The sequence below is a fragment of the Euleptes europaea genome, chromosome 3 (genome assembly GCF_029931775.1).
Source record: "Euleptes europaea isolate rEulEur1 chromosome 3, rEulEur1.hap1, whole genome shotgun sequence".
Taxonomy (NCBI): domain Eukaryota; kingdom Metazoa; phylum Chordata; class Lepidosauria; order Squamata; family Sphaerodactylidae; genus Euleptes; species Euleptes europaea.
Genome location: NC_079314.1, coordinates 15,618,830 through 15,644,776, shown reverse-complemented (window position 1 = coordinate 15,644,776; position 25,947 = coordinate 15,618,830). Strand labels below are relative to the sequence as shown.

At 47.3% G+C, this 25,947-nt stretch overlaps 1 protein-coding gene across 1 annotated transcript in view; it reads left to right on the top strand.

Annotated features, from left to right (window-relative positions):
• The window catches only part of LSR (lipolysis stimulated lipoprotein receptor), a 43,095-nt gene extending 17,496 nt beyond the window's left edge, over positions 1 to 25,599 (top strand). The window contains exons 3-10 of the mRNA XM_056847017.1: positions 2,478 to 2,597; positions 12,155 to 12,211; positions 14,226 to 14,372; positions 15,247 to 15,408; positions 18,716 to 18,775; positions 21,845 to 21,976; positions 22,440 to 23,056; positions 25,542 to 25,599. Of these exons, the coding sequence (XP_056702995.1) occupies positions 2,478 to 2,597; positions 12,155 to 12,211; positions 14,226 to 14,372; positions 15,247 to 15,408; positions 18,716 to 18,775; positions 21,845 to 21,976; positions 22,440 to 23,056; positions 25,542 to 25,577 (1,331 nt within the window). The 3' untranslated portion in view covers positions 25,578 to 25,599. The remainder of the gene's footprint in view (positions 1 to 2,477; positions 2,598 to 12,154; positions 12,212 to 14,225; positions 14,373 to 15,246; positions 15,409 to 18,715; positions 18,776 to 21,844; positions 21,977 to 22,439; positions 23,057 to 25,541) is intronic.
• The last annotated feature ends 348 nt before the right edge of the window (positions 25,600 to 25,947 follow it).

The following is a 25,947-nucleotide window of genomic DNA, read 5'->3' as shown; positions in this document are numbered from 1 at the left end:
GAATGTGACTTTGGACAGTGCCACTGGGTATAGTATGTATCACCCTGCTCATTTCTGCAATATTTTCTTCTTAGTAATACCATTTTTTCATTGTTTCAATGTGTCACGTCTAATGTTCTATGCCAGTGGTCCCCAGTGTAGTGCCTGTGGGTGCCACGGCGTCCGCTGACACCTTTCCTGATGCCCGCCAAGTGTTTTTTTTTTGTTAAAGTAGGGTGGGGCTGGGTAGGCTTCCCCCCCCAGCAGTTCTTCTGATTGGCCACTGGAGGTTGGATCAGCTGAGCCAAATTTTGAAAAAACGTTGCTTCGGCGGCAGCTGCCAAGGATCTTCACTTCGTGTCTAAAGTTCAAGTGCATCAGCCTTTTTCGTGGTTGGCTCCGCCTTCTGTGGCAGCCAATTTGTGGCGGTGCTCACTAGATGTTGTCAGATGTCCAAAGGTGCCTGCAGGCTCAAAAAGGTTGGGGACCCCTGCTTTGTTTCAGATTTCTCTAAACCTAGTCGTATCACACTACTTATTAAACGTTTCGTCCAGTCATTGCATTGATTTACCCTGTGTAATCTGCCAGCATGGTGTAGTGGTTAAGAGCAGTGGTTTGGAGTGGTGGACTCTGATCTGGAGAACCGGGTTTGATTCCCTTCTCCTCCACATGCGCAGAGGAGGCTAATCTGGTGAACTGGATTTGTTTCCCTGCTCCTACACATGAAGCCAGCTGGGCGACCTTGGGCTAGTCACACTCTCTCAGCCGCGCCTACCTCAAAGGGTGTCTGCTGTGGGGGGGAGAAGGGAAGGTGATTGTAAGCTAGTTTGATTCTTCCTTAAGTGGTAGAGAAAATCGGCATATAAAAACCAACTCTCCTTCTTCTGTGAGAAAGGCAGACTGTAAGTAAATAATAAATAGCAAGTCAGGCAATCTCAGGATCAGTCTTGTCTTCTCTGACTGGTGGTAACTCTCCCAGGTCCTTCATATCACTTACTTCCTGATACTTTTAGCTGCAGATGCTAGGGACAGAACCTTCTGCATGCAAAGCAGGTGCTCCGCCACTGTTCCCCAGCCCTTCCCCGTACTCCCTCTCTCTAGTCGAACTGCTTTGGGAACACTTCTTTGTTGGAAAGCAGCACGTACATCCATTAAATAAACAAATGTGGCCTTTTCCTGCTAACAATGAATGGCAGCTTTTGTTTATGAAACTGCGATTTTTGTATGCTTCCATATTTTGAAAAGTCAGCAGTATTGAACGCCCATATGGTAAAATGCATAGACTTGCCTCATAGCCAGGTAATTAATACTCAGTTGCCAGCCTTATTTCTTTCTCTTCATGCTGAGCAACCGTCGATCACTTCTTGCGACACCCGTGGATTCCTGGTGGATGCATCGATTTGTGAATACTAAATACGCTGGGAGAAGAATTAATTTTAGTTATGTATTTAGAACATTTCTATGCTGTCCGTCCAGAGAACCTGCTCGAGGCAGCTTAGAAAGTAAAACATAATGAAAGCAAAAAAAAACCCCATAAAAACAATTAACAAACTATTAAAAACACAGCAAGAGCGTAAAAACACACAAAAGTTGAGCAGCTTAAAACAAGTCACATAAAAGCAGTCTGTTAAAACTGGTGATAAAAGATCGATACCTTAATTAAAAGCTCAGGTTTAAGGAAATATTTTGGCCTGGCACCTAAAAGAGAATAGGGCATGTGTCGGGCTAGCTTTGAGAGGAAGAGTGTTTCATGGGTGAGGTGCCACCACTGAAAAAGCCCTGTTTCAGGTTGCCAGTTCCCTCACCTCTGCAGGTGGGGGCACAGAGAGCAGGGCTTGTGAGGAAGACCTTAACTGGAAGACCTTAACTGGAAGACAGCGAAAAGCTGTCTCCACAAGTAAAGATGTATGAAGTGTGTGTGTGTGTGTATAAAGTGCCATCAAATCGCAGCTGACCTATGGCGACCCCTTATGAGGTTGTCAAGGTAAGAGACTAACAGAGGTGGTTTGCCATTGCCTTCCTCTGCATAGCAACCCTGGTATTCCTTGGGGGTCTCCCATCCAAATACTAACCAGGGAAATGTACGCTACAAATGAAAAGTAAGATCTCCATGGCACAGAGTGATCAGCTGCAGTACTGCAGTCAAAAGCTCTGCTCGCGACCTGAGTTCGATTCCGATGGAAGACGGTTTCAGGTAGCCGGCTCAAGGTTGACTCAGCCTTCCATCCTTCCGAGGTTGGTAAAATGAGTACCCAGCTTGCTGGGGGTAAAGTGTAGACGACTGGGGAAGGCACTGGCAAATTACCCCGTAAACAAAGTCTGCCTAGAAAACGCTTGGGTGTGACATCACCCCATGGGTCAGTAATGAACCAGTGTTTGCTCAGGAGATTACCTTTACCCTTTTAAATGAAAAATGAGCATGTTTTGGTGTCTGGGAAGGTTTGGTGTTGGCATTTACACATTTTTTTGGCTTCTCTTTCTCCCCCCACCCCAATCAGATGCTGATCTCAGCATAGAACAGACTGCCTGGGGGGACAGCGGAGTGTACTACTGCACCGTGATCTCTACGCAAGACCTGCAAGGCAACAACGAAGCTTACGCCGAGCTCATTGTGCTGGGTAAGTCACGCGCCCTGCTGCCGGCTGGGTGCTGGCATCTTAGTGGGCGAGGGCAGCTTAATTGTATGCTTGGGGGTGGGGGTAGGCATGGTAGGAGAGGATGCTTTCGTGCTAGTCTGGCTGGGCCTGCTGAGTTAATCCCTGGACGGGAAGGATGCCAGGCCAGAGCTGCTGTGGTAGTTTGCCCTGCAAAACAGGTACTGTTCATGCTTCCCTCCCACCCCCGTTACAATCCAAATCCAGAGAAGATCTTAGTCTTGATCATAGTACAGTAAGGTTGTAAAGGGCCTTTCATACTGCAGTGGGGCGTGGGAAATAGCATTTTTGATGCCTTTTAAAAAAAAAGAAACCGGGAAGAAGTAACCTAGTAGGATTGGACTACATCGTCCCCCACCCAGTAACTGCTAATTTTCACTTTGCTGTGTCTTTATTATTGAAACATGGGTGTATTTTTCTCCTCTACCTTCTGGACGAAGCGGAACATTCTATTCCACATTACTGCCTCCTTCTCCTGCTGCATGTGCTTATCCAGTGTGGAGAGCCAGCATGGTGTGGTGGTTAAGAGCGGTGGTTTGGAGCGGTGGACTTTGATCTGGAAAACCGGGTTTTATTCCCCACTCCTCCACATGAGCGGCAGAGGCTAATCTGGTGAACCGGGTTGGTTTCCCCGCTCCTACACATGAAGCCAGCTGTGTGACCTTGGGTTAGTCACAGCTCTCTTGGAGCTCTATTAGCCCCACCTACCTCACAGGGTGTCTTGTGGGGAGGGGAAGGTGATTGTAAGCCGGATTGAGTCTTCCTCAAGTGGTAGAGAAAGTCGGCATATAAAAACCAACTCTTCTTCTTCATCCGGCCTGTGACATGTGCTCTAGGCTGATCCTGCATTCAGCAGGGGGGTTGGATTAGATGGCCTGTATGGCCCCTTCCAGCCCTATGGTTCTGTGTGCTCCACGCATCTCTTCCAAGCCCTGTACCGGACATATCGTTTGTTCTGCTTGGCCATAGCCGTTCCACTGTGCTGCCCCCAGGTCTAAGGCTCTAGCTTCCTGCTCGCCCCCAGTCTGCCCGAAACCGTCAGCTCCCGCTCCATAGAAACATTGAAACCATCGCTTCCAGGTGTTCTTCTGAAGTATAACATAGGGAATGCAAACACACCTAGCGTTCTGTGTTGTGGGACAAAGAGCAGCTCCCTGGGACCAAAGCCAGGAGGGCGAAGTCTTGTTTGCTGTGTGTCGGCTCTTTCTTTGCAGGCAGGGTAGCGGGTGCTGGAAATGCAACCGCAGTGGAGAAGCTGCCCGCTTCTAAGTGGGATTGTGGCTGGCGTGGGCAAGGGGTGTTTAGCTGGCTTCTCTGTTTCATAGGCAGTGGCAAATGCACCGTGCCGTTTCCTCGTCTCCAGGCTTGTGAAGTATCCTTTTCTACTTAAAAGAACAGGACAAGTGTGCTATGGGCAGTGTTGTGCAGTGGTTAGTGTCTGAGTAGGATTTGGGAGACCCAGGTTTGAATCCCCCACTCGGCCATGAAAGCTTACTGGGTGAGCTTGGTCCAGTCACTCATTCTCAGCCTGGCCTACCTCACAGGTGTTGCGAGGGTAAAGTGGAGGACAGGAGAACGATGGAAGCAGCTTTGCATCCCCAAAATAAAACAAATAAATATGGCCATAGTTTATTTCTGTGTACATATAGAATCATAGAGTTGGAAGGGACCACCAGGGTCATCTAGTCCAACCCCCTGCACAGTGCAGGAAATTCACAACTACCCCCCACACCCCCAGTGACTCCTACTCTATGCCCAAAAGATGGGGGGATACCCTCCAGGATCCCTGGGCAATCTGGCCTGGAGGAAAATTGCTTCCTGACCCCAAAGTGTCGATTAGCATTACCCTGGGCATGCAAGAAAGGGCCCCGAGAGCCAAACACTGACACAACCCTTCCTGCCCTCCCTCTCATGATCTGCCTAAGTTCACAGAGCCAGCATTGCTGTCAGATGGCCATCTAGTCTCTGCTTAAAAACCTCCAAAGGAGGCGAGCCCACCACCTCCCGAGGAAGCCTGTTCCACTGAGGAACTGCTCTTAACTGTCAGGAAGTCCTTCCCAACATTTAACCAAAAACTCTTGATTTAATTTCAATTTTGATTTAATTTGCCTTTATTGGCACAGGCAAAGCTATTGCTGTAGGTCCATTTTGCAAGGCACGGCCTGTGCGTTTTCAAGTGTCTGTTTGTGTACACAAGGACTAGAAACTTGGGGTTTGTGTGTGTGTGTTTTAAAAAAATCCAAACATGAGCTTATCAGGATGTTGACTTCTGTGTCCAGAACAAAACTGTCTGCTAGCACAGAACGTTTTCAGCCTCAGAAGGCTCCACGGCGAAGTAGGTAACCAGTTTCGTGGAGACCGATCATTAGAAGATCTGTCGCCACGTGTCTGTGTCTTCTCCCAAATCTGGTCTCTCCAGTGGCATTCTCTGCTGCTGAATGGTGGAAATTATGGTCGGATGTGGGTAGTGTCTGGGGCCGTTGCAGGGGAGGGGAACGACTGCCAGAAGGAGGAAGTGGTTGCAGCTGTCTGGCAGATATCTGCCTGGTTTACCAACCCTTCTCTGCTTTGCCTCGCCTCTCGCTCTTCCGACAGTATCCTGTGTTTTCTGTACCTCTGGCCAAGCGGTTCTTTTGTAGAGCCATTTGGTCATCTAGAAAACAGTGGCTTTGAATTCATACTGTGAAAGAACACATGAAGTTGCCTTATACTGAATCAGACCCTTGGCTGTCCAGGGTCTCATGCGGAGGTCTTTCACATCATCTACTTGCCTAGTCCGTTTAACTGGAGATGCCAGGGATTGAACCTGGGACCTTCTGCATGCAAAACAGATGTTCTACCACTGAGCCACGGCCCTGCCCCAAGAATAGCTGTGTAGGAAATTCTGACCTTACTAGACTAGTCAAGCACTGGGGCTGTGCCTCCCCCCCATCCCGTCTAAATATCTGTGGGGCGGCTCACAACATTCTAAATAGCAGAACAGCAAGACGAGCTGGCATGGTATAGTGGTTAGGAGCGTCGGACTAGTATCTGGGACACCCGGGTTCGGATCCCTATTTGTGCCTTGGAAGCTTGCTGGGTGACCTTGGGCCCAGTCGCACGTGCCCAGCCCAACCTACATTACAGGGTTGTTGTGAGGATAAAATGGAGGAGAGGCGAACGATGTAAGCCGCTTTGGGTCCCATTGGGGAGAAAAGCAGGGTGCAAATGAATTAAAGAAATAAAAGTATTAAAACGGGACCAGGAGGGAGGAGAGGCAATGAAAACTATTTAAAATAGCCTCCAATACAGGCTGTTTTTGAGGTATAACGTCTGGAGCAAATTGGTGATTTCACCGAGTGGTTTCTGATTTACCTATGTAAGGCAGTTGAAAATAGGTTTACAACACGCAATGGGAAGGGGTGGAAGTTCCTGCAGTAAGTCTTTGGGTTTGCTCTCTGATTTGCGGTTGGATTCATTTGGAAGACAAAGAATATCAGGTTGCTGTGATTTATTAGCAGCAGGAGTCTTTGAGGCTCCTTGTGTCTGAGAATCCAGCCTGCCGTAGATGGTCATCATGGGCGTGGAACATCCCGGGAGCACAAAGTCTGTAGGAAGTTGTCCACAGGATACAGAGCTGGCCGCTCAGTTGAATGTCTGATCCCGGATTTGGCTTTTTTTTAAAATCACGAACAGAGTAGGTCTGTCAATTATTGATGAAATCTCCCATGTTCATGAGTAGAATATCAGGGCGTACCAGATGGGGAGGGGTGTGGCTTTCATACCCTGCTTGAGAGCTTCCTAGAGGCATCTGACTGGCTACTGTCTGAGTCAGGATGCTGGCTTCCACGTCTTGGCTGCCATCCTTTGGGGCGTGTCTCTTCCTACACAATTATGTTGTTGACATCTGCACATTCCTCCAAAGGGAGCCGTGCAAGCATGAGTTGATATGCCGTGCAAGCGTGGCTGTTGATTGCATTGCTTCTTTGGTGTATGCAGCTGTATTGGGCTTTCTTGCACAGCCAGTATAACGTTAGGCTAGGATCACTGGGTGACCTTGGGCCTCAGCTTTTTACTGAGCCTACCCCACCTTGCAGGGCTGTTAGGAGGATAAAATAGGGGAAGGGAAAACCATGTTTGCTACTGTGGCTTCCTTAGAGGAAGGGGCAGAATAAAAATGTATTAGAAAAAATACTTCCTTGGTTGAATTATTGCTGCAAAGTGAGTAGCCAGGGAATTGTGCCAGTTCCTTGTTTTCTCTGCCCCCCCCCCCTTTCTTCTTCTTCTTTGCTTCTGCCCAGAACCAGATGTTCTCCTCAAGAGTTTGGAGTTTGCAACATGGTGTTAATGTGCCTGGCTGTGCCAGGATTAATTGTTCTGAAAAATGTCAGCTATTTATGGCAGGGCCTGGGAAAGGAAGTATGTTTATAAACCTTTTCTGTAGGTGAGGTCGCATTGATCACGTGCCTGGTTTGAGAACTCACCCATGAGGCTCAGAGAGCAGGAATGCTGCTCCTTATCTCTCTGTCTGCTCTGTTTCTGCAAGACCAAGGCAACGGCCCGTGCTTATCTCACTCGAGGCAAGTTCACACATAGCATATCCATCCCTTGTTAACAGTGACAATCAGTGATTTCCACCGTAGACTGAGCCTTTGGTTCGCTTTGTCTCTCTTGAAACTTGATGCTTTTCCTTGGTTTGCAAGTGCACTGAGATGTGGAATCAAGAGATGTAGAGTGCATGTGTGAATCAACCCTCAAAGGAGCAAAGATTGTACTGGGCTAATCCATGGATGGGTCAGGAAGCTGGTTTGAGGGATTGGCTCGCTTCAGATGTAATGCAAAGCTACATACTGTTACTAGCTATGGTTAGGGTGGCCCGTCAACCCAAGATCTAGAACCAGGGCTTGCTGTTGACTTATTAACCACAGTTAATGGGCAACCTGATTTAGTCCTGTCTGTTCCCTGTTGGTGCCCCCTTTGAACACTTCCTGGCTAAGGAGATGCCAGGCCAAAGCAATTCCAATTCCAATGCAAAACAAGCTCCTGTATGCAAATAAACATTTAGGCATAAGTTGATTATAACTTTCGGCGTATCTTCGAAGTGGCTGTTAAATAATAAACTATGGATAGAGTAACAGCCTTATCTTTACCAGAGAGCAGATAGATTAAATCAGTGGTTCCCAAAGTGGGCAGAAGGGCACCAGAGATGGGTCCCATCAACTGTGTTGTTCATTAATTTACAATAGATCAAGCTATGGCACACCATGCTGGCAAATTTGGTGGAAACTATCAGAATTTTTTTCCAGACTTTGAAGAGCTGGTACCACTGATCAAGTTCATCAGTTTTGTTGAATAAATTTCAACTAAAAGGTTTTAATTTGATTTTGAATACCGTATATACTCGCGTGTAAGCCGAGTTTTTCAGCCCAAAAAAAGGGCTGAAAAAGCCGGCCTCGGCATATACATGGGTCAATACGGTGGAGGAGGGAGGAGGGAGGGGGGAACTTGCTGCTGCCGCTGCCATCGCCGCCAGGCCCGCGCGGCTTCCCCCGGCCTGGGAGGGCCTCCTGCAGCCGTGGGAAGGCTGCGCCGCCATCGCTGCCGGGCGCGCCCGGCTCCTCTTGGCCAACACCGGCCTGGGAGGGCCTCCTGCAACCGCGGGAAGGCCACGCCGCCGCCCCCGCTGGGCGCGCGTGGCTCCGCCCGGCCAGGAGCGCCCTGGGGGGGCCTCCTGGGCTGCGGGGTGGGGGCGCCGGCGCCGCCGGGCCTGGAGCGGCCTGCGGGGCCTCCTGGGCTGCGGGGGGGGGGGGCGCCGCCGCCGCTGCCTGCCTGCGCACCTAAGGTAAGCCTGCTGGGGGGGAGGGGTTATAAGCCGACCCTCGGCTTATACGTGGGTGCCTAATTTTTCCCCATTTTTGGGGAGAAATTAGGCACCTCGGCTTATACGCGGGTCGGCTTATACACAGGTATATACGGTAGATGTGCAATTAATTGTTACTGTTTTGAAATTTTATTGTTCTTTGGTGAGTCATTCAAACCCCTATTTTGAATAATGCTTTTTATAGGATAGGGTAGGGGGTGCTGGGGTTGAGTTTGTGGAACCAAGGGGGCGGTGTTTGGGAACCGCTTGGGAACCACTGGATTAAATTATAGTCACGAGAACATATAGAACAGTGTGAAATCAATGGGGTAATAAAAGAAGATCTTATAGAAGAATGTAAATCACAACTGAATAAAAAATGGGTAAGTGTTTCTGTCTTTATCTTTCCACACGGGCAGAATCTCTGCTTGATTAGACTATCTGAGAATCTGCCAAATAATTCGATGAGAGGTAAGGCATTGTGTCTGGCTAAGCAGAAAAATCTCCGAAAGGTTGGAATGGTTAAGAATTCTAGATAATCTGGAAACATGAGTTGCTCTGTTCCCAGAAAGAGGGTGCACATTTTCTTTTGGCATTATCACCATAGTTCAAGGTGCTTCCTTTGTTCTAAATCTGTATCCTGTTCCTTACTGAAGGGAAGTCTGAGGAAAAACTTGGATAGGATTCAGATTTCCGGCCAAAGCAAGATGATGAAACCAGCATTTGTCACGACAAACCAGGGTTTGGTGTGATTATCAGTGAGCTAAATCTGCTTTTCACAAGTGAACCATAGTTAAAAGAAGCCACTTTGCATTATGTCTGAATGGAGCCCCTGTGTGGTAAGAAATGATTGGGCCGAGAGCAGTCTTAAGATCTGTTCAGGAATGAAAGGGAGGGTTGTCTGAATGCTGGAGATGGGGGGCTGCTTCATTATGGTCTGTCATCCAGATATTCAGGATACAAACAAAGGTTGCATTTTAGATTTCCTTGTCTACAATTACTCTTAATCCGAATGTGATAAGGGGTCCATATAGGACCTTCCTGTATGCTCTGGTGGCAGAGAAAATAAGGTCCATTGTGGTTGCTAGAGAGCTGATCCTTCAAGTTGATTTTAATGAACGCCACAATTTTTAGTTATTATTACTCAATATGCATTAATTTAGCATAGTTTTTATTATGTCTAATTATTTTTAATTTAGCATTTTATTAATCTAGTATTTTTCCTCTTATTATGTAGTTGTGGCCTAAGGCTATATGCAAATAAAACTATTCATATAGAGATGAGAATTCTTGGTGGGGGGATTGGAGGGTTTTTTCCCCCCTTTTCCCCAAGGTGCTCCCATTTTTTTCCCCCCAGGAAAAATTGAAACCTAGTGCTCAAGATTGTATCTTTTGAGCAGTTAAAGCCTTGTTTTAAAAAGTACTTCACTCATTTGTGTGTGTGTGTAAAGTGCCGTCAAATCGCAGCCGACTTATAGCGACCCCTTTTTGGGGTTTTCATGGCAAGAGACTCACAGAGGTGGTTTGCCAGTGCCTTCCTCTGCACAGCGACCCTGGTCTTTCTTGGTGGTCTCCCATCCAAATACTAACCAGGGCTGACCCTGCTTAGCTTCTGAGATCTGAAGAGATCAGGCTAGCCTGGGCCACCCAGGTCAGGGCATTTCACTCATTTAGAAAGGGGGAAAAGCATCTTTTGGAAACAGGAAAACAAGATGGGGGGGGGGAATTGTAGGGCAACCTACAGCATTAGGTTATTCTTCTGTATATTGTAGACACACAGAGCATATTTTCAGGAGCCTGTCTGCTGTTTGATTGTAAAGTTAGGCCGTTCAGAGGCTGTAATATGTTTAATGAGTTATTAGAGTTCTGTGCTTGGAGTCCTGCCTTGCCGTGACCGAATGAGGCCCAAATATCACCCTTTCTTTTCTTTACAAAATTCATGGTTTTTATTTTTTCTTGTCTCTCACATGGCAAAAACAACAACCACCACCACACACCAAAATTAGAACGGGGTACAGCAGGTTTGCAGCTCTGTCTTAAGCGTTAGGTATGTTTTCAGTTTTCCTCGTAGCAAATGAAAGCACTTATAAATTATGTAAATAGGCCAGTTAGTATATACCTAGTTATAAATTATATTAATGCAGTGAAATGTAGGTTTGATAGGAAAGTTATGCTGCGTATATGTCAATTCGGGCCCCCACCCGGTCCACTTTTTTCTTCTCCCTATTGATTCATCATCCAAACACACATTGTTGCCTTGCATGGCTAGCAGTTTGCACCCAACATCTTATTTAAAGTTCCATGGGAGTGCTTTGGCTAGCTATTTAGATCAAGCCTTAGAATGCTTATTTGGAAGTGTCTCTTGCTGCATTCAGTGGTACTTCCACATAAAAGAGCCAGCGTGGCGTGGTGGCTAAGAGCGGCTGACTCCAATCTGGAGAACCGGGTTTGATTCCCCACTCCTCCACGTGAGCGGTAGACTTTAATCGGGAGAACTGGGTTCGATTCCACTCCTCCACAAGCAGCCTGCTGGGTGACCTTGGGCTAGTCACAGTTCTCTCTGACCTCTCTCAGCCCAACCCACCTCACAAGGTGTCTGCTGTGGTGAGAGGAAGGGAAGACGATTGTAAGCCACTTTTAGACTCCTTAAAGGTAGAGAAAAAGTGGGGTATAAAAACCAATTATTCTTCTTTCTCCCTTCTGCCCCTTTTTTCATTTCTACACAGAGCAAACTCTGTAAAGGAAGAGAGCAGGGGGTGGGATAGGAGTTATCTATGTCAAAGTCCCTCCCCTCCCCCACTTTTAACCTGCAGCCATTTTTATAAGTCATCAGGCTGCCTACCTGTACATACATGTGCTAATGTGGTATAGCAAAAAAACATTTTTATTGATATTGTAGGTAATTAATAAGTTCCCCCAGTGCTTTCTTCTCCTTCCCTAACCTGCTAAATGAAGAAGAAATAACATGCAAAAAAAAAAAATGGGAAAAAAATGAAAGGGTGGGTAGATGAAGAAGACGACTTGGTTTTTATATGCCAACTTTCTCTACCACTTAAGGGAAAATCAAACCGGCTTATGAACACCTTCCCTTCCCCTCCCCACAACAGACACCTTGTGAGGTAGGTGAGGCTGAGAGAGCTCTAAGAGAGCTGTGACTAGCCCAAGGTCACCCAGCTGGCTTTGTGTGTAGGAGTGGAGAAACAAATCCAGTTCACCAGAATAACGTCCGCAACTCATGTGGAGGAGTGGGGAATCAAAACCCTATTCTCCAGATCACAGTCCACCGCTCCAAACCACTCCTCTTAACCACTACACCATGCTGGCACCCCAGTTAGGGAAGACATGGCAACAGTACTTACCTGGCCATGCAGACTGAGGTGTAGTCGTGCTCAAAAAGGCACAGAGAAAGTAGACTTTCCTATAACATTCCTGCCTGTTCGCCTTGAGGTGATGCAGACTCACCAAAGGTTACCAGGGGAGTGGCTGTTAACCAGCCTGGGGAACATGAGCTTATTTTACAAGACAGCAGAGGCCTTGGTCTGGGATGCCATCAAGGGCAGGCCTTGCATGCTGCGCTCACCCCCTGTGTAGTCTAGCCAAGAAGCACCTGCCTCCAGGGCAGCCCAGCCGTATTTAGTAACCTTCTCTTTTTTTGTGTGTGTCTTTTCTTCCCATTCTGTAGGCAAATCCTCCGATGTCTCAGAGCTTTTGCCAGGCTTTCAGATAGGGGATATGGCAGGTACTGGCTTTGCATCTGTGCTCTTTTCTCTGTGGAGTGGGAAGCGGGAGGGGATTACAGTCTGTTCTTTACCGTTTCCCATCCTTGGGGCCCGTCGCAAGGTCTGGGACCACTGGGGTCTGCCGCACTGCTGAAATTAAGCCAGTTAATGCCTGACCGCAACCGGAGCCCCCCTTTTTAGGAGCAGGACATAACTGTCATAAGTCAAATACTAAATATATGTTTCTCATCTTGAATATCTCAGAGGGACATGGGTTTGCAAAAGGTTTCAAAACGCCTGTCCTCTTGCTTTCCTTCTCTTCTCTGGCGAGCTTCCACGGTAAATGCTTCCTGAGGTGTCTCCACTTTTATTCCTCCTGGGAATATGTAAGAAAGCTTTCTATTGTAAATGCTTTCTGAGGCGTCTCCACTTTTATTCCTCCCGGGAATGTGCAAGAAAAGCACCCTTTTCATGTCCTTGTGGTACAAATGTGGACTTGAGCAGAGGAACTCCATTTCAAGGATCCCACTTTGGGGAACGGAAGAACGCTGCACTACACACATTACTGTGTTTTCTTGTGGGTCCGCCTGAATACACTGTGAACGTGATCACCGTCTACTAGTACACTTGTCAGAGAGGCAGAATGTCTTTCTGAATGTATAACATGTGGTCAATATTGATTTGTTTTTGCAAATACAGGAAACTGCAGTTTATGTGTTTTTTGGATGAGGGATCAGCGACCCATACATCCTTGCGCTAATGTGCAACAGGAGATGGAGATGTCTTTGTGGGACTGGGTGGGCTGAAGAGTCCTCCAGTGATGTCCTGCTGGGGGTTTAGACAGTGGCTTGCTACACAAGCCCATTCAGCAGCCCAAAGAACAGGCTTGCAGTCGCCAGTTCTTCCAGCGTGGCGTAGTGGTTAAGAGCAGTGGAGTCTAATCTGGAGAACCGGGGTTTGATTCCCCACTCCTCCACATGCGTGGTGGACTCTAATCTGGTGAACCGGGTTCGACTCCTTACTTCTCCACATGAGGGGCGGGCTCTAATCTGGAGAACCGGGTTTGGTTCCCCACTCCTCCACAAGAGGGTATATCCACTGAAAGCTTGCAGTGGTATATTGCAATACTTGGGAGCGAGTCGTGTTGGCCTATATTCAAGGAATGAGGTATGCGTTCTTGGTAGGACAGAAAGCTGGTTCTGGGAACTCTGTCCTATGCACAAACACAAGTATGTAGTGAGGGTGTGTGGATACATCCACAGGTGCAGATATAGATCTTATCAGTGCTTATTTTGTAAAAGTGTAAAGTACCAGTACTTAGGATGGAGGCCTGCTGAGAAGGTGACACAGCAGCCAATAGACTCGGTCGCGCCCTCTGATTATGTCATCATTGGTCGCAAAGAAGTACATTGTCCCACCTGCCGCCTTCTCTGCTGGCCTCTTTGTGAAGAGATGGGCAAGGAAGGAGCTAGCCTGGACCAGCAGAGAAGGCCTACCACCCCCTTTTAAAATAACTGAATATGTCATTGTCTAAAGCGAGCTTAGATTCAAGCATTTAGGGACCCCATTGTTGCAGTTAGCATTCGGTTCCCCCTGGCGAAAGCCAGCAAGGTATAATGGTTAAGAGCAGTGGTTTAGAGCGGTTGGACTCTGATCCGGAGAACCGGGGTTTGATTCCCCACTGCTCCACATGAGCAGCGGAGGCTAATCTGGAGAACTGGGTTGGTTTCCCCACTCCTCCATGTGAAGCCAGCTGGGTGACGTTGCGCTAGTCACAGCTCTCTTAGAGCTCTCTCAGCCCCACCTACCTCACAGGGTGTCTGTTGTGGGGAAAGGAGGGGGAAGGTGATTGTAAGCCGGTTTGATTCTTCCTTAAGTGGTAGAGAAAGTCGGCATATAAAAACCAACTCTTCTTCTTCTAGTAGAGGCTGCCCAATTTGGCCTCATGCCGATACCCAGAGTTGGCTGAGTCTCACAGCGACTGCTTTTCTCTCTCTCTCTTTTTCTTGTTCCCTTTCCTCCCTCTCCTTCCAGACTGGGTCTTTGTCATTGTGGTGGTGCTGGGGTTCTCTCTGCTCGTCCTGCTCTTGGGGATCTGCTGGTGCCAGTGCTGCCCCCACACCTGCTGCTGCTACGTCCGGTGCCCCTGCTGCCCGAAGAAGTGCTGCTGCCCCGAAGCTCGTAAGTCTCGCTTCCAGACGCCGTCTCTCCCCCCCCCCCCCAGCCATCGCCTTCCAGCCGAGTTCTCAGCCCCGCCCCTGCCGTTTGGCTATGTATCTCTGGCCGCCCGTCAGGTTTCTTCATAAGAACATAAGAAAAGCCCTGCTGGTTCAGACTAAGGCCCATGAAGTCCAGCAGTCTGTTCACACAGTGGCCAACCAGGTGCCTCTAGGAGGCCCACAAACAAGACAACTGCAGTAGCACCATCCTGCCTGTGTTCCACAGCACCTGATATAATAGGTGTGCTCCTCTTATCCTGGAGAGGATAGGTATGCATCATGACTAGCATCCATTTTTACTAGGAGCCATGAATACCCCTCTCCTCCATGAACATATCCACTCCCCTCTTAAAGCCTTCCAAGTCAGCAGCCGTCACCACATCCTGGGGCAGGGAGTTCCACAATTTAACATCCATTGAGCAAGGTGTTGCTCTGGTCTTTCCCGAGCAAGCTGGCGCTCATCGAAAAAGCTCCCTGCATTGACGTGGCATGCTGCCTTATCCTGAGCCTGTCTAGTGCGCTGCAGTCTACTCTGACTGGCAGCATCCCTCCGGGATCTTGAGGGAAGGCCTCGCCGAGGTCCTTTAAGTGGGGAGGCAGGGGACTGAACCTGGGCCCCTCTGCGTAGGAAGTTGAGCCACAGCCCCTGAACTTTGCCCCCAGGATACTCGCGAGCTGTCGCTGATGATCACCCGGTCCCTAACTCTGCTGCAGCAGAAAAGAACAAGAGTCCGGTAGCACCTTAAAGACGAACAAAATTTCTGGCAGGGTGTGAGCTTTCGCGAGTCACAGCTCACTTCTTTGGACTGTGACCTAACTCCGCTGTTTCCCTTCAGTCTACGTGGCAGGGAAAGCAGCGACGTCTGGCGTCCCCAGCGTTTATGGTCCTAGTGTGTATGCCTCCAGCAACCAACTGAAGGCAGTCCCTCATGGCACGGTGATTCCCATGGGTCCCGTGTACAATGGCTACGGAGCGGATTATGACCGGGCCAGCTCAGGTGCGTAGTTTATTATTGTTGTTGTTATTATTATTATTATTATTGTTGTTGTTATTATTATTATCCTTAAACATAAAATGTGTTCAGTTACATGGCATACCCAAACCGGCAGTATAAAGCAATACATTTTGGGAAGTTCCAGAAAAAAATGGAAACTATATTATGATTATGCATAATGTAATCTTAATATTCAGTGGTAGAATAATTAGAAAACAAGCAGACAAAAATAATGAAACGTCGGAAATATAGGTGTGGTATTAGAAGCAATAAGTATCAATGCTTTATTTGATCAATTAAAAATATTGTATCCAATCAAGCTTATAATAGTGCTAAGAACGATAGTCAGCTATTTAAATGAACCGGCAGAGCAGAGGCGAAAGAAGAAGGTTCAAATATATAAGCTATTAGGCAGTATAAAGGGTCTAAAATGTCAATTATAAGGGCACTTAGTGTGTAAGGCAGTTTTGGTTATTTCAGATGTCATTGATGACAGCCACAAACGGCTCATTAGGGAAGGTCTGACCTATTGTATGTGTGATTGGTGTATGTATGTTTTTTTGTTATTCTTATGTTAAAATAATTATTAAAAAAATAAAACAATACATTTTGATAAAAACACCATATAAAATATTCCTCTCTTTAAAAACTGGACAACAATATGAATTTAAATAATTGATCCCCTCCGCGGCTTTTCATTTCTATTCATTTCTATTTAGACAGGTGAGTAGTTGTTTCCTAGCAAGGTTTCTGCCCCAGAAGTAGGCCCCAGCTAGCTTGAACAGAGAGAAAACCCAAGGGTGTGTTCTCCCCCTCTCCTTGACTACGAGGTGTTAAATAACACGGCGAAGTGGGGAGGGCTGTGTTAGTCCCAGTTACTCCTTTTGTGAATGGTCACAGTACCCGTACATTCGGGCTTTGCATGGAGATGTTCCTGACTGGGCCTCTTGGGTTTCAAGGCCCCTTTGGCCTCACTCTTGAAAATTTCCATTGGTCTGCCTGCCAACTTGGCAGGTAACACTTCGTGCATCTAATAGGGGCTCTAGTCTGTCAAAGTTTTGTACTGTGATAAATCATAGAATCATAGAGTTGGGAGGGACCACCAAGGTCATCTAGTCTAACCCCCTGCACAATGCAGGAAATTCACAACTACCTCCCCCCCACACCCCCAGTGACCCACTACTCCATCCCCAGAATATGGTCAAGATCCCTCCCTGTCATAGAATCAGCATTGCCAACAGATAGCCATCTGGCCTCTGCTTAAAAACCTCCAAGGAAGGAGAGCCCACCACCTCCCGAGGAAGCCTGTTCCACTGAGGAACCACTCTAACTGTTAGAAAATTCTTCCTAATGTCTAGACGGAAACTTTTGATTTAATTTCAACCCATTGGTTCTGGTCCGACCTTCTGGGGCAACAGAAAACAACGCTGCACCTCCTCTATGTGACAGCCCTTCAAGTACTTGAAGATGGTTATCATATCCCCTCTCAGTCTTCTCCTTTTCAGGCTAAACATACCCAGCTCCTTCACCTTTCCTCATAGGACTTGGTCTGTGTGTTTGTTCAAGGAATTTGTATGCCGCTTGACAAACGAGAGTGGCTGGCAGAAAATACTGAAATGTAATGAAATGACAAAACAGACATATGTTGGACTGGTCCGGTCTTGTTGATATAGGCTAAAATCCATAAGTGCTTTGGCCTTTGCCCTTCTGCTTAGCCCTGAGGGCCTGCTTCTCTGGTACTGTACAGGCTTTAAGTACCTACCTGCAAGGAGTGGAAGACCTTGGGCTAGCCATGGTTCTCTCCGAACTCTCTCAGCCCCACCTACCTCACAAGGTGTCTGTTGTGGGGAGAGGAAGGGAAGGAGATTGTAAGCCGGTTTGCTGCTTCTTAAAAAAGGTAGAGGAAGTTGGCATATAAAAACCAACTCTTCTTCTTTGGATCCTGAAACGTTTGAGCAGCTGGTTTGATGACATACGCTGGACCCATGGTAGCCTTGTAGGTTTTGCTTTAAATTGGTTTGCCAAATTGGGGTGTGGTTATATGGGGTGGGGAAGGTAGAACCACAGGTCCCCAGAACTGTGTACCCCCCTGGAACTGTTGTAAAGAGTTTGCAGGATCTAGGAGGGTAAACTTGAGCAGTAGGTATTGTTTGTTTGTTTGTTTGTTTTCACCCAGTTGTAGCAGAGAAACAATTTATCAACTGGTACCCAACTTTTGGTATGAAATTATATTCAAGAATCACAATGTATTCATGTATTCGTATATATATGAATATAATTTCAGTAGCAACAAAGGTACATATTACATTTGTAGTACATATTACATTTGTAATACGTATCATACAAATTAATACCATTTAAGCCAGACTGAATACAAAATAAATGGAGGCTATATTGCTTTGTCTTTCTTGTATACAGCACTTTTTCATGTATTATGTGCAGCAAGTGGCCTCCTTCGTGTAGCAGGTTAATTCTGTGTTAACAAGCTCCTAGGTTTCACTTGTTTCATAGAGAGTAACTTCCTCAGAATGTTCTCAGACTTCTTTCTAACAAAATTACAGAATTACAAATCAAATTCTTTTTAGACATTTTGTCTCCAAGTTTTTCAAAGCTATATATACTTCTGAATAACGTATTACAGTATTGTACCTGAATTGGATCTTAATGGGATATAATAGTACACATATAGAGTTTCCTCAGATCCTTATATAATGTTGTATTTTCAGATAGAAGCAATTAAAGCATTATATAAAATATTAAAACATTCTATAAAACATTATTCAGAAGTATATATAGTTTTGAAAAACCTAGAGACAAAATGTTTAAAAGGAATTTGATTTGTGTTCTGTAATTTTGTTAGAAAGAAGCCTGAGAACGTTCTGTGGAAGTTACCCTCTATGAAACAAGTGAAACCTACGAGCTTGTTAACACAGAATTAACCTGCTACACGAAGGAGGCAACCTGCTGCACATAATACATGAATAATGCACATAATACATGTATAAAAAAAGACAAAGCAATATAGCCTCCATTTATTTTGTATTTAGTCTGGATTAAAAGGTGTTAATTTGTAAAACGTGTATTACAAATGTAATGTGTTCCTTTGTTACTATTGAATTTATATTTATAAATGTGAATACATGAATGCATTGTGATTCTTGAATATAATTTCATACCAGAAGTTGGGTCCCAGTTGATAAATTGTTTGTCTTGCACATTTAGTACCTGACTCCCTCCATTATTATCATTCAGTCATGGCAGATTGGCAATAGCTCTTAATAATCTTGACTGTCTCCCCTTTGCGTTGCAGTGGGTGGGAACAGCTCTCAAGTGCCCCTCCTGCGAGATACGGACAGCGTTGCAAATTCTGGTAAATGCACTTGTTTAAGATGGACGGTCCCCGCCTTAATATTATGCACATATATTGAAACAAGTGTAGACTGTCTGCAGCCCGGGGTGGGTATTCACACATGAAGCTGCCTTATACTGAATCAGGCAATTGGTGAAACTTGTGGCACTCGATCCGAAGCTAGTGCTTCCCCCTGCTGGACAGAAGCAGAAGAGCTTGCTCAATAGAAGGATTTGGCCGGCTGCTCTCCAGCTTCCTGTGGTGAGGGAGCCCCCACCCCATCCTATTGAGCCCTGATTCCAGATCGCCACCTAGTGTTCTGGACTTGCGACGGAAAGAAAGGAAATTGTTCTTCTTTGCGAAGGGATAGGAGAGACTCTCCTTGTTGAATGGAGGAGAAAACTTCACTGACTATGCAGTGGAGCTTTTCCTGTAATATATAGTGAAATTATCCCCTGTACGGGGTCAGGTTGCTAAGCTGCTGCAGAGTTCCTTCTGCCCTGCTGCTCCAGTCCCCTAATCAAGCTGTAATCCAGAATCCTAGAAAGCAGCCACCGCTTGAGCTGAGAGGGGCATCGCTTCTCTTACAAAAGTGTCCAGGAACCCCAGGGTTAATGGGAGAAACCACTCTGTAGCAGGAGCCACGATATGGGGTGGACAGGTGGAAGGTCGGAACGTTGCAAAAGCAGAAACGTTAAAGTGGAAGGACACTTAATGGAAGGGGAGCTTTAACATGGGGTTTACAGATAACGAGCAGGGCCTGTCAGAATAGGACAAATGGGGTGGGGCCGAGGCTCAGTGGTAGAACATCTGCTTGGCAGGCAGAAGGTCCCAGGTTCAATCCCCAGCATCTCCAGTTAAAGGGACTAGGCAAGTAGGTGATGTGAAAGACCCCTGCCTGAGACCCTGGAGACCCGCTGCCGGTCTGAGTAGTCAAAACTGACTTTGATGGACCGAGGGTCTGATTCAGTATAAGGCAGCTTCATGTGTTCATGAGTATCACAAAGGCAAATAGGTTGACTGGTGCCAGTTATTAATCAGGGCAGGCGCAGACCAACTTGGAAACACCTTCTGTCTTGAGGCTGTTGCAGATGGAATCGGGCCCATGGGCTGACTCTTAAAGGAAGGGACAGTTGATGGCGATGGCTGGTCACACCCCAGGCGCTTGGGATGGAAGGAGCCACCCTTGGTCTCCCCAGAGCCAAAGAGGCGCGCCAGGGTTTTTCCCTTGCCATGGGGAAAAGGCTCATTACCCCAGCGAGGGACCTGCCCAATTAGAAGGGGGAGGATGCAAATGTGAAACCTGATGGAATAAGGCAAGTCCTTGAGGGAGGCTGTGCGATTTGTTTGGAAGAAGGGAAAGCCTGCACCTTCACACCGCTGGGGTGGTCTGCAAGGAAAGAGGGGGCTCCTTCAAGGAAATGAGAACATGGGAATTGGAAGCTTCCGCTAGCGGAGAGATGGACAAACGTCATGTTCCCAGTTCAAGGGAAAGGCGGGGGGAGAAGAGGAGTGTGGCTTAGCTTGTAAATCCAAAATGCCAACTTCTGATCAGACTTTAAAACTCAGATCTGGGCACTATTACACATGCCAATTAATGCACTTTCAATGCATTTTGCAGTTGGATTTTACTGTGTGAAACGGCGAAATCCCACTTGCCAACGATCGTTGAAGTGGATTGAAAGTGAATTGAAAGTACATTATCCGGCATGTGCGAAAGCACAGTGAGAGTCAAGGCTAGGATTTGTAAAGTCCCCCTCCTTGTCCAGTTGCGACCTTTATTTATTCTTTGGTTCTTGTAGGTTATCCGGGCTGTGTAACCGTGGTCTTGGAATTTTCTTTCCTGACGTTTCGCCAGCAACTGTGGCAGGCATCTTCAGAGTAGTAACACTGAAGGACAGTGTCTCTCAGTGTCAAGGGTGTAGGAAGAGTAATATATAGTCAGAAAGGGGTTGGGTTTGAGCTAAGTATTGTCCTGCAAAAGTAATGTGCTAATCATTGTCCTGTAAGTATCAAGATAATGTGCTAATGATGGTATGGTATGTTAATATGGAACCATTGTATCCTGAAGTGATCTGTTAATGTGTGTAATCCCAAGCTAATCTGCCTGGCTATTGTTGAATGTTGTCTTTGTTAGTCTGGAGGTTTTTTAAGAGTTTAAGAATGAATAAGGCTTGGCTTCCTGTTCTAAAAAACCTCCAGACTAACAAAGACAACACTCAACAATAGCCATGCAGATTAGTTTTGGATTACACACATTAACAGATCACTTCAGGATACAATGGTTCCATATTAACATACCATACCATCATTTGCACATTATCTTGATACTTACAGGACAATGATTAGCACATTACTTTTGCAGGACAATACTCAGCTCAAACCCAACCCCTTTCTGACTATATATTACTCTTCCTACACCCTTGACACTGAGAGACACTGTCCTTCAGTGTTACTACTCTGAAGATGCCTGCCACAGTTGCTGGCGAAACGTCAGGAAAGAAAATTCCAAGATCACGGTTACACAGCCCGGATAACCTACAAGAACCAATGAACTCTGACCGTGAAAGCCTTCGACAATATTTATTTATTCTGTTCCATACGCTTGTGGACCAACAGGTCATGAGCAAAACAAGTCAATAAATTTAGCAATAACAGAAGTAACCAAACATACAGAAATACAAAAACACAGAATCTAAGGTATACAGTTCGTAAAAGTATCATTAAAAGCCATAGATAAAATTTTTGCCACATCCAGTTGCAATCCGGAGATTCCCCTTTAAATCTGCTGCTGAGTTTGGAAAGAAGGCACTGTGACTTCTCCTGCCAACTTATCCCCATCCTGATGGTTCTGTACCCTGTCTGCCTGCCCCGCCCACCTTCTTGTGTGCAGGTTAAAAGGGCTGGCAGGCCAGGTGGGCAGGAGAAGCCACATACATGCTTTGTCTTCTCAGTCAGTTGCAGATTTAAAGGCAACATGGGAAAGAAGGCTTTGTAGACCCTTCCCCCTTTTGTCTTAATTCAGCCCCATCCCTGTGGTGGAAGTACGAACCCTCTGTCCTAATGCTTGCTCCTGATGTCTCTCCCCAGCTGTGCGCAGCGGCTACCGCATCCAAGCAAACCAGCAAGACGACTCCATGCGGGTGCTGTACTATATGGAGAAGGAGCTGGCTAACTTTGACCCCACCCGCCCAGGCCAGGCAAACGGGAGGCTTGAGAAAGGTATTTTGGCTCCCCAGGACTTCCCCAGTTGATTGCTGCCTGTGGTAACAGTAGCAAGAAAGCTTGCCTGTCCGATATTCTACCCCAGGGATCCCCAACATGGTGCCTGTGGGTGCCATGGCACCCGCTGACACCTTCTCTGCCGCCAACCAAGTGTTTTTAGAAAGTGGGTGGGGCTTTTGCCCAGCAAGGCTGGCCACTGGAGATTTGATTGGCTGTGCAGATTTTTAAAAAAATTGCTTTGGCAACCCTGCCACCACGGCGCAAGGATCGTCACTTTGTGACTGAAGGTAAGCTTGGGCTGCCATTTTGTGGCTGGCACCGCCTCCTGCAGCAGCCATTTTACAGCAGCCATTTTGTGGCTGTGCCTACCACACCACACCCACAAATTCCAAAGGTAACCGCAGGCTGAAAGTCTCTGGGATAGGAGTACTGACCTTCTAAAATCCCAATTGCTTTCCAGCCTCTGTGATGAGTGAGCTGAGTTCTCTGCATGAGGACGATCGGCGCTATGACCTGCGGCAAGGGCTGGGGCGGCTGAGAAGCCAGGCCATGACCCCCATCAGCGACCTGGAGGAGGAAAGCCTGCGGGGCAGTGAGCACCGGCGGCTGCTGCCCCCTGCTCGCCGCGACCGCTACGATGACTCCCCGCCGCAGGGCTATGCCCGGCGCCCACGCTCGCACTCAATGGAGGACCTGGAATTCGACCGGGACCCCCATCCTGCCCGTCCTAGGAACGGGGGGCGCCGAGGTTCAGACGAATGGCGCCGCCGTGACTACTCCCCGGACTCCCGTAATGACTATGAGCGCTACGGCGGACGGCGCAGCCGGAGCCGAGACGATCTGCGGGACTTGGAGCCGTCCCACTACGACGACCGGCTCCTAGAGGAGGCGCTGCGCAGGAAGCAGCGGGCCGCCAGCCGGGAGCAGCTGGATCAAACGAGCGCTTCTGGCAGCAGGTCTGGTAACAGGAAGAACCGAGATGACGACAGCAGCAGCTTCCCTCCACCTCCGCCGCCCCCATACACCGAGACGGAGTCCGTTTCTTCCCGTGGCAAGAACGACCGCAAACTCCGAAGGGTGAGGGCAGAGAATGGGAGGGAGACGCTGGGTTGATGTACCCGAGGGATTTATTTTATTTATTAACAAAATTCATATTCCGTCTTTCGGCCCTCACAAGGGCCACCGAGGCAGCAAACAATTTAAAATGTAAATGATGAAAACCACATTTGAAAACCATTAAAGTCAGTCCCCCCAAGACACATCATTAAAACAAATTCAGAACGGTTAAAGTGCATACAAAGCCGTCCCTGGAATATTGTGTGCAGTTCTGGAGGCCTCACTTCAAAAAGGACGTGGACAGAATCGAGTGGGTGCAGAGGAGAGCAGCGAGGATGATCAGGGGTCTGGAGGCCAAGCCCTACGACGAAAGGCTGAGGCAGTTGGGAATGTTTAGTCTGGAGAAGAGGAGGTTGGGGGGGGACATGATTGTTCGCTTTAAGTATTTGAAGGGCTGTCACTTAGAAGAGGGCAGGGAGCTGTTCCTGTTGGCAGCAGAGGACAGGACTCGCAACAATGGGTTTAAATTGTGGTCGGAAAGGTACTGGCTGGCTATTAGGAATTTTTTTTTTACAGTAACAGTTGTTCGACAGTGGAATCGGCTACCGAGGGAGGTGGTGAGCTCCCCCTCACTGGCAGACTTTAAGCAGAGGCTGGGCAAGCACTTGTCAGGGATGCTCTGCTGATCCTGCATTAAGCAGGGGGTTGGACTAAATGGCCTGTATGGCCCCTTCCAACTCGATGATTCTATGACGTAAAAACAGCAATTAAAACATTAGTCAGGAAGGCAGGATCACTGAGGGAATGCCAAACAAAACAAAATAGTCTTCACCTTCTGGCGGAAGACAGCAACAGAAGGGGACAGACGAATCTCCCTGGGGAGAAGTTCCAGAGTTTTGGGGCCATGACTGAGAAGGCCTTCTCCTGGGTTGCCAACTGCCCAACCTCAGAAGGCGTGGACACCCGAAGCACAGCATCTATCGATGCCTTAGTGGTTGGGTGGGCTCATAAGGGAGTAGGGGGTCCTTCAGGTATGTCAGTCCCAAACCATGTAGGGCAGGGGTGTTGAATTCACTTGTTACGAGGGATGGATATGACATAAATGTCACTTGGTTAGGCCGGGCCATGTGTACCATAAAATTTAATGCTGGGTACCGGAGATATAAACTGTATAGAAGACACAGGCAAAGCCAATTAATGATTTAATTTTTTTTACTTAAAATACAAACGTGCTTAAAACAATAACACTCTTACAGTATTTCCTTTTATTTAACAGTCTGGTCATTGACACCTCGGGACTGGGGCGGGGGGCTGCCTCAGCTGGTTCTCGGGCCAGATAAGAGCTGTCAAGGGGCTAGATCCGCCCTCCAGGCCGCATGTTTGACACCCCGATGTAGGGCTTGGAAAAGGCCGGAAAGAGCACCTTGAAGGGCTTCTAGATCTGATTGTGTTTTGTCAGTGAGATCCAGGAGTGGGGTTCGGGATTGTCTTGAAAAGAGAACTACACAGAAGGCTTGGTACCGGGTTGGACAAGTTCTGGAGTTCTGACCAAACTGCATCTGTCACAGTTATAATGGAGGTAACTGGACCATCATCTTGATGAATGTGATCTTAAAGATCTTCTGTGGAAATATAATTCCAGGAACCCTTTCTTAAAAGAAAGGCTAAAACTACGAGATTGAGGGAACAAAGCTTTCTTGGATGGCTCCAGGTCCTAGTGATTTTGTCTTCTAAAGCTCGTGCATTACAGCCTGTGTTCTGAGATCATAGGGGTAGATGGTTAGAGCTGCTGGGAGCCCCCCTAACCCCGCCCCATTAAAGTTACCTCCACCTACATGCAAACATAATTTTTATTTTATTTATTATTTCCATTTGTTACCCTCCTCTCTCCGGCTGAAGTCGGGCTCAGAGCAGCTTACAAAATATAAATGTCCTATTAATCAATAAAAGCATTAAAACATTTTAAAATAGCTCTATAAAATCATATAAGCATTATACTAAATTACCTAGGCGCCTCTAAAGTATGAATCGCAACACACACAAACTTCAGCTAGGCGAGCAGGAGGAAGGTCCCAGATTGAATTTTAAAAGGTATTACCGTGGGGGGTGGGTGTGTTGGTGAGGCCAGCATTTATATATAGGAACCGTAGCTGGAATCAGCCTTAAGCCTGGCGGAATAGCTCTGTTTTACAGGCCCTGCAGAACTCTTTGAGGTCCCGCAGGGCCCTGGTCTCACTAGAGAGGCCATTCCACCAGGCAGGGGCCAGGGCAGAGAAAGCCCTGAGCCTGGTCGAGGCCAGCCAGACACTCCTCGGGCCAGGGACCACCAAAAGAAAGCAAACCTTGGCTTCATGAACCCTCAAGGTGACCAGGTCTCCTGGTATTTTGTCGTCTTCCCCCCTATCTTGTACATGTAACCGTTAGTGGCTTTGGAATGTCCAGAATAGCAGCTGGGACATATATGTGTCAGTGTGCATTACTAACATTGATTTGTTTCCCGTTACAGAACCATACTGTCAGCAGAGAAAGCCTGGTGGTTTAAACTCTTTACGGTTCCACGGCACAGGTAGCCAAGGTGGGTTGCGTGCCAACTCTGGCGACGGTCTCCGTTGGCATCAGTTTTACGCCAGAGGACTCTGAGACAGGCCAGATGGTGCTCTTCTGTGTCCAGCTTCTGACCGATGGGTTGACTGTCCCAACGCTCAAGGAACTGACCTCTCTGCGCCTTATTTTAACTTCGCCCCACTTTTGTGCTGAGATTCCTCGAGGTGGTTGGAGACCTAGTTTGCGCTGCAGGAGAATAAAAAAAAAAAAACCCTTTCGGTACTCCTTTTTAAATTTTAGATCTAGATTTTTTAAATTTAAACGCCAGGTTTGTCAGAAGGACGCTCCAATACAATCCTCCAGGACTA